Source organism: Acyrthosiphon pisum, chromosome A2 (genome assembly GCF_005508785.2).
Source record: "Acyrthosiphon pisum isolate AL4f chromosome A2, pea_aphid_22Mar2018_4r6ur, whole genome shotgun sequence".
NCBI lineage: Eukaryota > Metazoa > Arthropoda > Insecta > Hemiptera > Aphididae > Acyrthosiphon > Acyrthosiphon pisum.
The window spans coordinates 27,881,463-27,892,840 of NC_042495.1; the positions used below are offsets into that span (position 1 = coordinate 27,881,463).

The 11,378-nt window shown below is 26.7% G+C and overlaps 1 protein-coding gene across 1 annotated transcript in view; it reads left to right on the forward strand.

The window, feature by feature from the left end:
- The window catches only part of LOC103308584 (protein lingerer-like), a 10,767-nt gene extending 6,709 nt beyond the window's left edge, over nt 1-4,058 (forward strand). The window contains exons 4-8 of the mRNA XM_029489901.1: nt 377-550; nt 2,324-2,443; nt 3,365-3,529; nt 3,715-3,882; nt 3,966-4,058. Of these exons, the coding sequence (XP_029345761.1) occupies nt 377-550; nt 2,324-2,443; nt 3,365-3,529; nt 3,715-3,882; nt 3,966-4,058 (720 nt within the window). The remainder of the gene's footprint in view (nt 1-376; nt 551-2,323; nt 2,444-3,364; nt 3,530-3,714; nt 3,883-3,965) is intronic.
- Nucleotides 4,059-11,378: the final 7,320 nt, after the last annotated feature.

Here is an 11,378-nt window from a genome sequence, read left to right on the forward strand (position 1 = left end):
GGTATTTTTCTATTTTTTGATGGATTTCTTAAGTATAGTTCTTTAGGGAACTCTTAAAATTTTTTTTCAAGAATTCAATTTATTATACTTGATTTTTTATTATAAATTTAAAATGAATAATATTGTTTTAAATTATTTTAGCAAATGAATGTGGTGTACTGTTGGGAATGCCTCCTGGTGTTGCCCCCCTTGTTGATGCTCAGTATATATTAAACCAACAGTGTATTCCCGGACACTATAGCCAATCTCACTTTGAAATGTATAGCGAGGAACATTTACAAATGGTGCAACCAGGGTTATCTCATCATAATATAGTAAAATATATAACAATTAAGAGAAAAACTAAATATTATAAACAATATTTCAATGTTTTCAGACTAACTTTTATTCGCTCAATCCAATGTATCCTAGTGTATCATCAAGTCTGACTGGAAGAGAAACTGCTGGACCTGGTATTTTAAATGTTGCAAGTTATTCGTCAGTAACAGATTCAAGATATGCACATACAGACAATAATGCTTCACCAGATTCATATACTCTATTTCAGCAGGTTATATATATTTTATACATTGACATTTGACTGACAAACACAATATAATTTTATTGAGCACAACATGTGATGTTCAAGTGTACATTGCGGTGTGAGTGGAAAATTAAGCCTGGACATAATTTACTGGCACCGCTGAATTGTATGTACCAACTAGATTTGCTTGCTCATCAAAAAAGATATTGTTGAACAAAATCTGTGTTACTGCCCCAAACAGTGATAAATTACACAAAAATTAAAAAAAAAATACTGATCATTGTAAAGTCAATATATTGATCCAAGGCTGGGCATTAATGAGTTAAAAAGTTAAAGTTAAGTTAATAAGTTAATTTTATATTAACTTTTTAACTTAACTAGTTAATTTTGGCTTTTCATTAACTTAACTGTTAACTTACTAAATTTCTTTTTTAATTAACGTGAAATTAACGAGTTAATTTTTCATTTTAAGAAGTAAGTTAAGTTAATTTATTTTGTTTTCAATTTTATCATATTTCACTACTTAAGTACCTATATTTCATTTTCATGTCAAAAAATATTTACCGTGAATTGTTTAAAGTAAAAAATGTATATAATTCGAATTTAAGTAATATGGAAACACTGTATAAAATATAAACACTATAGTCTATAATTTAGTTTTGGGTTGGAAAAAATTAAGTATGTTAGCGTTGTATAAACAAATTAACTTTTTTTTAACTTAATAAAAAGTTAACAAAAATTGTGTATTAGCTTTTAATTTAACTGAGTTAACCTATAGTTAAATTAACTTTTAACTTTTAACTTTTTGTTATTGGTGCATATTAACTTAACTTAACTGAGTTAAAAAAAATCATTAACTTGCCCAGCCTTGTGTTGATCACCCGGCTCAGAATCTATAAATCATATAAAAAACTGTTTTTATTTTAATATTATAAAATAATTTCTGTTCGGAATTATCCAAAAAATTAAAGCATTCATGATTATATTTCTTTGAAAATATGTGACAATTGTCAATATGTTTCTCTTTGCTAAAATAAACTACTAGGAAAATTAAAAATCAAATTTTTAAAGTATTACGGTGAATTATTTTTAAGAGTGCTACGTTTAACTTCAACATTTATATGACGCGTGTCATAGAAAAAGATAACTATATAATTTATAATAGTAAAATGCATAACAAAAGAATATTTTCAAAATTCAAACTTTAAAAGTTTATAAAAATAAAAAATGAATATAATTTAATTATAATGTTTTAAACTGCTACAAGAACAACTGATGAGAAGCAATATTTTAAGAAATTGCCTAGTAATTTAATAAAAATGTTTGCTAACTTTGTAAGCCCCTAAAAATAACTAAATAATTACTGTCGATTTTTTGTATAAGGTATTAGTTTGTGCATTTGATGTTAATTGGTATGCAAGCTGATCCTATACCTATTGAACACTCATTATTTCAAGAATCCTAAATTTTTTTTAAATATTATTTTAAATAGTTTTAAGTTGTTTACAAAACAATGTTTTTATTAAAAAATTATATTTTGAAATATTTTTTATCATATAATTTTTTAAGACTTTTAAATAGAGTTAATATTTTTACATAGAGTTTTAATTTCATATTCCAAAGCAGATTTGTCTAAGTATTTCAAAAGATAAAAATCAAATTTAGGGCATGTAGCTTATGAGTTATAAGTATTTAAAGCTTAGATGAGCGGAGTAGTAGACAAACATTTTGTTGTGTAACCTCGTAACACTACACTCCAATAACATTGTATCACATAATAATTTTTGAATTTATCTTTAGACGGGAACTTTGGCTCATCAACAAATATTGTTAAATCTACCTATTGCTCCCAGTTACGCATATTATTACGGGCAAATGGTAGTACCTGCTAGTCCGTTCCAGTATGGAACAATGTATTTGGTAAGTTAATTAATCTATACTCTAAATACATTTATTTTATTCATAAACTTAATTTTAAGATCACAGAGCTACTTTGCATTCTTAAATTATATATTGAATAATTAATAGAAGTATAATGAATAATGATTAACAATATTGTTAATGTACTTCATTTGTTATAATTATGTTAAAAACAAAAATGTATTTAAATAACAACTTGGTTATTATTTTTACATTTCATTTAGAACTATTATGGTGGTACTATAAATTATAAATATATTATTAATTTTTATCATATACCATTATCCTAACCAAATAAGAAATGGTTAACTTAATATATTGTGTTAATATATTTATTAACACATTTTATGGTTAAACTGACAATTCTAAGAAACAGTTTTAAGATGTAAATAAGGGTGTGTATTTTAAATCACTACTTTAATTTTTTGAAACTTTGGTTTCTAAGCATATTTCTGTATGATTAATGATTTATTCTTTTTGTTAGATCTGTTTTTATACAACAGACAAACAAAATACTTGATGAATGTTTTATTATCCAAATCTCCTTACCCAATTTCAACTTATTTTGACATATTTTTATTTGGTATTGTAAAAAATTAAAAAAAAAATTCTCAGGTTTTAGAGAAGCTATCATTTTGTTTATTCCTTTTTAGTAAAAACTAAAAACATTAATAAGTGTATACATACATAAACAAATTATGCATAATTTTATATATACATATTATATAGTGTATAATTAATATATTTATATTTAAGCATCAATACTGTATAGTTATTTTCTTTTTGGGTTACTAATTCAAAAAAAGAAAAATAATAATACTAGAATAAAACTCGTATGAATATTTATGATAATATATAAAATAAAAAAATTAATAATAAAAATAATCATTGTGAAAACACACCGACGCGGTTCGTTATCAGATGGTCCCAGCAGCAAGTGCAACCAGTTATGACACAGTAGCAATAAACACAATGTCCGGGTACAGTAATACTGTAGCTACACCTGCTGGTAATAACAATGTTAATGAAACTCTGGGATCGTCTTCAGTCACTGGTTCAAGCAATGACCATGGAAGTTCAAGCAAAGTGGGCGTGTCCAGTCAACAAACAACTCAAGCTCAGGGCATGATAAATCTGTCTGATGCCACTACTATGTATCCCAGCTAATCAATATTGAATAAGGTTAGTGTAAGGATAAAATTATTATAATATACATAATCAAATGAAAAACATGAAAAACTATTCAAAGCTAATTTTTTTTTTTTATTTAGCCTTATGACAAACAACAACAGCCATTTCAATCTCCACCACTGTTTTCTGTAACTAATAATGATGGAGTTGGAGGTTATTGTAGTGCCGGCAGTTATCCTCCAGTATTCAATTCTTCTATACCTCCTGGCAACCCACAGCTTCATCATATCGCACCATTGGAGGATCAGGTTTGAATTAAAAATATTTCAGCTTGTTTATAGATTATTTTAATATAAAACTTAATTTGAATTTCTATTGGTTATTATTTCAGCAAGAACTTAGCAGTGAAATAGACAATATAAGTCGTAATCAATCCGTAAATCCTACATCCAACAAGGTGAAGGTTAAAAAGAACTATAGCTAAGGAATCATTGGCGCAACCACTTAGTTATTTAAAGGGGGTCCAAAAAATGTATTTAATTACTATTTTTCTATTATTTTCCTTAGTATATACATATATTTTAATATTTTATTAACACAATTTTTAAATATATTATATGATATCTATAAGCTTTGGTGACAATGCCAGGGAATCTTTAAAAAATAAAAATAAATACTATGACATTAGCCAAAGTGGGGATGGTCAAGACTACTCCCCCTACTTGTTTTACAGCAAAGGGCTACTCCATATTTCAACTCCACACATTGACGACAAGTCTTTAGTCATTAATGAGCATTACCCATTGGGAAAATGGTGATCATACAGATGTATCATTTTTTCCTCTTAAACCCTTCATTTATTCAATAGTATCAGATATAATTTTTTTTTCTGAATAATGTTTCATTTTGATCATAAATATAAGATGTAATAATTTATTATTTTGAGGTGAATATTTTTATGTTTATTTTAGACAAAATAAAAAACGTATTATACGCTCCCCCTCCCACCCTAGCATAATTTTTTTTTTTACAATTTGTTTTTATGTTTAATTTATACAAAATGAAAAATGTATTGTATGCTACCCCCTTCTCGCCTAAAATATTTTTTTATGTTAAATTAATCAAAAAGGTAATAATATTATATGGAAAATATGATTATGTTTTTAATATCATTATTTACATCTATATATCTTTTCTAAATTGTAACCCATGTGTGGATAAATAATCATCTGTTTATTTGTAGTAAGTACCTTCATTAAAATATATGTATTAAAAATGACCCTAATAGTATGTTTTTTAATTAGATATAGATTCTTGACAAATATTGATTCAAAATGAATATACATTTTAAAATTCTAGTGTATGAAAAGATCGGTAGTAAAACGATAATAGAATATTTAAAATAAGCAAAACATTTTAATCATAAAAATGTATGATCTTGAATAAAAAAAACTTAATTTAAATTTTATAGTCAATGCAATTTGATTACAGTTACTTCTCATTTAAATAGCTATTGTGGTGGTACCTAATGCAGTTACAACATTCTTTTTTTCATCAATTTTTCTTTATTTAGACTGATAAATACCTATCTATAAAAATTGCGTTGTACTATTGTTTTGTTTTTATATAAAATATAAAACGTGTTTCTATTATTAAACTAATTTCACGAAATTTGAAAAATTGACTCAATAGCTACAATCATACAAAAATAACTCAAAAATGCTTGCTCATTCAACTATATTGTGAATTAGGTATTGTCAGTGGATTTAGAAATTAATTATATTATAAAAATGTGTATGCTTTATTTTTGAAGTTATTGAAACATGAAAATGTATCTTAGATAATATAAGAACTCGCTATTTGATAATATTGCCAACTACTAGGCAAGTTGTATTGATAAGGTGTCGTCACTTGTTTGAAAACTTGATTGAAAATTTTACTAACGATAGTCGTCACCGCCAGGAGCGCTGTATGTCCTAAAGAGGCCGAAAACGAAAACTTTAGTACACCAAAGCCATAAAAAATTTAAACTATATTATGATTTAAGGAATAAAATTCAAAATTTTTCATTGGATAATGGCTTCTATGTTCTAAGTTATTTGTATACATGTATTTAAATACTTTCTTTTTATCAAATACAACTATTAATATTATTAAATATAATAGCTAAATTAACTAAATTTTCATTTTTAAATTTCCCTATTACAAAAAAATATATGAAAAATGTAAGAGTTAATTCATTAAATAGTAAATTATCATACATAATGCTTTAGTGTTATAATTAACAAATAATAATTATTAATTATTAATTAATATATTGACTTTAAATACAATTCTTAATACTAGTATTCATATTACCTATGTGTTACCAAAATGGCGAAATGCATATATTTTGAATATCTTTTTATAAGCATTTATTACTCAGTTGTACCTATTACCATTGATTTTATAGTATATTCATAGTATTTATATTATATTATAAAATCAATGTTATTACCTATACATTATTATATATTAAGTGAGATCCTGGGGATAGAAAAATACCTATATGCTAAATGGTTGATAGACTTATATGGCCATCCTAGATTAGAGCTTATTTTCTTTAGACTTTAAGAGTTTATGGAAAAAAGTTTAAATACTTAAATTTTAATACTATTATTAATATTTACCAAAAGTATATTAAAACATTAATTTACTGTACATTTTAATAATTTATCTGTGTGAAATAGTAGGTACATGTAATTTTAGTATATACCTAATTTAGAAAAAAACAATTAATAATTTTGATTAAGGGGGCCTCGACAGTTTTACATTAAATTTTGGGAGCCTCGTGTCAAAAAAATATGAGAAGCACTGTACTAGATTATTCTGTAAAATATCTAAATATATATAACTATCTGTCCCGGTAAAAGATCATGTTTGTAATGTTGCATTTCAATTTAAAAACTTCATATACATTTTTCTAACATAATTTGTAGTTATTGAATAAATATATAAACAACATTTATGATAAAGGTTGGTTGCTGAATGCACTGTCAAATATTAACCAAATATATCATAACGCATTATGTCAAAACAAGAATGATATTCACTTGCAAAAGAAAAAAAATAGCAAGTTGCTAAAAACAAGAAAACACAAAAAAAACTAAATAATTTTTCAAAATTACTTTGAAGCTTATAAGATAACTATTATTGAATAATATAAATAATATACCTAATCATATAATACAATATGCAAAATATTTTAAACATGTTTTTAGAGTTTTTATGAGAACTAGAAAATTACACTCCCCTTTACCAGACTACTGTTAAAATTAGGAGCAGAACCATAATAGTTTGAATTTTATTTAAAGATTTTAAGAAGGATGCAAATATTTAAAGAAGTGACTTAATTATACATCATATTTTATAATTTATGTCTACTTGATAAAAAATATTGCAAATGATTAAAATGCAAATGTAATGTATAATTACAGGCTCCAATTTATTATGCCAACTCGGTTAAAAAAAAAACTTTATATTATTCAATGTTTTTGTAAATACCTCATTCCAATTTGAAAAAAATAGCATTTTAATTCTTAATTTTTAAGACATTTTGCATTTAACAGTATGATTACACTGGCCTTCATAGGACAGGAAGCACGCTCTGATGACTATAGAACTGTGGTAATATTTTCAATCAAGAGTGTATACGTATAGGGGTTCAGAGTGACGACACCTTATCAATACACCTTGCTACTAGGATAATACAACTAACCTGTCATGTCAAATCACTATCCTTTAAAGTTGTAGTAATCATAATCGCTAGTGTAACTGATGTCAACTGTCATAGTCGACTTGGCACGATACCGGCCAAACTTATCATTATTATTGCTACTATTATACTCGTCAGCTAGTAAGTTCCATAGATATTAAAGAAAGGACCAAGGTTATATTAATAAAATAGACGGCCATCAAGACCGAAGCCACTTCACACCACCAGCCATTATACACCGCTACACTGCTACTACCACGAGTTTATATTATATTTTACATTACTAATATACATAAATAAACTGTTCTAATCATTAAACACACACTTTGATTACTCTGAAATTGGTTATTATTATTTCAACCGCATCATCGTCTGGATTCTTAAAATGCTGCACGTAACAATATAAATACATTAATTATTGAAATTATTTTCAATATTAATTGATATTTAAACACATGTATATATTATATTATATTAATCACCATCTAGGAGAAAAAATTAAGTATTTAAATCTATTCATTACAAGGTCTTATAATTAAATGTGTATTTTTTGAATATTTTTGAAACATAATTTAAGATGCCCTGTTCCAATGTAATTTAGTTTACAAAAATATGGTTTACGGAAATAATTATCCTATTCTGTGGAATCAAACATTTTTTTTTTTTAACTAATAGAGGGTTTTATTCTACAAAACGCATTGAACTATGTTTTTCAATATTTTAATCTCAAACTTTATAATTATAAATATTTCTTCAAAAATAATACAATTGTTAGCTTTTATTTTAAAATTATATTTAACAATATACGACCTACCTAATGTAACTAGATAATTGGTTTGATAATAGTTGTGAAAAGAATAACACTTTGACACTTTGATTATACTAAAAAGGAACTTCGTGCATTATACTTCATGCTAAAAAGGAAAAACATTATATATCCGTACAAAATATTTATTAGATCAAACCATAAAATATAAATAAATAATCAAAAAAAAATATGAATAATAATTATACCATTGTAATTAAACCCATTGTAAAAATAATAATACAATGTTATCAAAAATATATTAATGCATTGTATTGTAATTTTATTCATTTTTTTTTTTTACTTCCTATCTGTATCACTGTAAGGTCATTTCTGTGTAGCAATTAAGTTACTATTAAGTTGTTTTATTCTAATGTATGTTATTTGAAGGACAAATGATTTAATCAAATCTTCAGGCATGTCATAGAATTTTTTCTTTATAAACTTTGTTTGTCTTTTGACAATATTAGCATCAGGATTAATTTTGATTATGTGAAACTTTTTGAACATGTTTTCAAAAACTTTAGCTTTTTCAACCCAAGTCGCCAATAGTTCTGTTAAACCTCCATATGATAAATGTTGTAGCCAACTTGGTGCACTATAAGAATGATCAGGTTTGTTGTTCTTAATATAATTTCCTAAATGAGGATATTTGTTTTTGAATTTCCTAGCGAGCCAACTGGAAAGATAAATAAAACCATCTTCTTCATTTGGTGTTTCAGAATTATTTTGAGATGATTCACATGATGATAAACTACTGTCTGATAATTCATCATCATATTCATTATTATTTATTTTAATATCTGCAATTGCTACTAAACTAACATCTGCTACTAAGTACTCTTCTACATTTGTGTTATTGTGTCCCAATTCAATATTAAGTTTATCTTGTAAATTAAATTATCTGGTTAAATTTCTCAATTCGCTCAACCCTCATGGATTTCCACTACATTTATCAATATTAAAAATTGGTTTTCCTATAATGTTTCTAAGAAATCTTAGTCCACCAAAATTGTGCAATGGGACTTGTCTACGGATTATTGGTCAACAAAAGAATTTTATAGAAGTTATTATTATGACTGGATCTGAAAAAGGTGAATCAGTTCTTATTCCTCGCATACCAATGATACCATCAGATTATCTTTGATTACCTTGAAGTTAGCAGTGATTTAAACTTTTGAGGATAATTGAAAACAGCTGTACTTATAAAATTATCAAATTGTGCTTACAAATACTTACAAATGACTTACAAATTATTTACAAAATTTGGAGTCAAAATTTTTGACATTGTGTGGCTAACTTCACGGAGCTCTGATTAACACACAGTGGACATAAAGGAGGCTAGTACCACCTCTGCTTTTAATGTAGGTGACTATATCACAGCATTTATTAAACTCATAGCTACGACCATATAATATAATATTTATTAAGAGTCGACTCATTGAGCTCGGTTCATGGTAATTTCCTATCTTATACGTGTAAAAGTTCACCGCTTCACACAACAATTTACCAATCTCAAAATTTTATTTTTGAAATTTAATTTACATATAAATGTGTTATTTTATAAGTTTAAGTCGATAAAAGTATCATCATTTCAATAAAAAGTTTATTTTTTTAAATATTAAAAATTTTGAAAAAGATAATATAATATTTGAATTTTTATTTTATATTTAAATGGCCATGACGCGCCGTTTAACAAAAATATCACATTAAAGATGTATTATTAATATTTAAAAAACTAAACGTTATATAGAATTTCTGATACTTTTATCGTCTTGAACACATAAAATCACACATTGATACTTAAACTAAATTTCAAAAATAACATTTTTGGATTGATAAATCGTCGTGTGAAACAAGGAATTTTTACACGTTTAAGATATGGGAAATTACGATGAGCCGGACTCAATGATGTCACGCGGCTTTTCTACCTATTTTCTTAATATCTCTTGAAATAATAATTTTTTTTTAAATGGAATTTTCACCAAATCATTATATAAGCTATATTATTAGCCATAGCTACAATAATTTAACCTTTAAAAAAAATTTAAGACAATTTTTTTTGTGTTGTGTTCTCCTTTAACATGATATGTAATCAGTGTGTCGTTGTTTTTATTTGCAAATCTATTATACTAAATAAATAAACTGCGTTGTACGCATAACTTTTATCATTGTTCTAAAATTAAATGTTAACGATAATTGCGCATAACGTCCATCGTATAGTTATGTTCTAATAATAAGCAAACTTATATAAACTGAAAATGTGTATCAAAATTATTAGCTTGCTCGAACATAAATATATTTTAATCGCTTTTTTCGCGCGCATAAAATACTTAGGTTAATATAATATGTTAAGCCAATATTGATCATATTTAATTAACTTTTGCTACCTATCATAATATTATAATGGTTTTTGAATCTAATTCTGAACGATGTAATGTAATGGACTTTAATAATAGCCAACCGTGGTTTAAAATAATAATTGTATTACAGCTTGTAATATATTGTTTTTATTTTTTTAATATAGTAAATGTTGATAAATAAATAATGCTCGTTGAAAAAAACTTGAAAATTGAATGCATGGGTTTTTTTTTATAAATGGTACATATACAGCAATTTTAAATTATACGAAATAAAAAAATGTATAAGTGTTTGAATTTTCATTATTTTCAACAACATTGTAAACGCCCGGCAAAGGGGGGCACAGACCGAAGGACCACTCGGTGCGAACCGAGAGCGGATTACCAATTTTGAGAACCATCCGAAGACGCCTACTATTATTTTGAATAGGCAACCCAATTTACGCCCTACCAAGATGACGATAGGCAACCAATTTCACGACGACGAAATCTATGGTGGGGACGGACGTAATACATGGGAAGAAGGAAGTGCAGTTTAGTTATCGAGGGGGTCTCTGTGGTCGAATCAGTGTGGTGCAATGACCACAGAGCTCACACAGATCGGGGACTTAACATTAACTTAAAATTACGTCAGACTGCTATAATGATCGTCCCTCAGATGGTCGACCCGACGCCCTGGAACACTGAAGGCAGCCTCTCACACCACTCGTGCGAGTGGCTGGTGGACTTACGCAAGGCAACTGTCTGGAGACTGATCTGGACGCCCGTGGCGGCCTCACACACCATTCGTTGGAATGGCTGGCGGACTTACGCAAGACCTCGATCACCAATTTCGAAATCAGACACTTTCCAGCAACCAGCTGAATGTTAATAAGTAATTAAGAA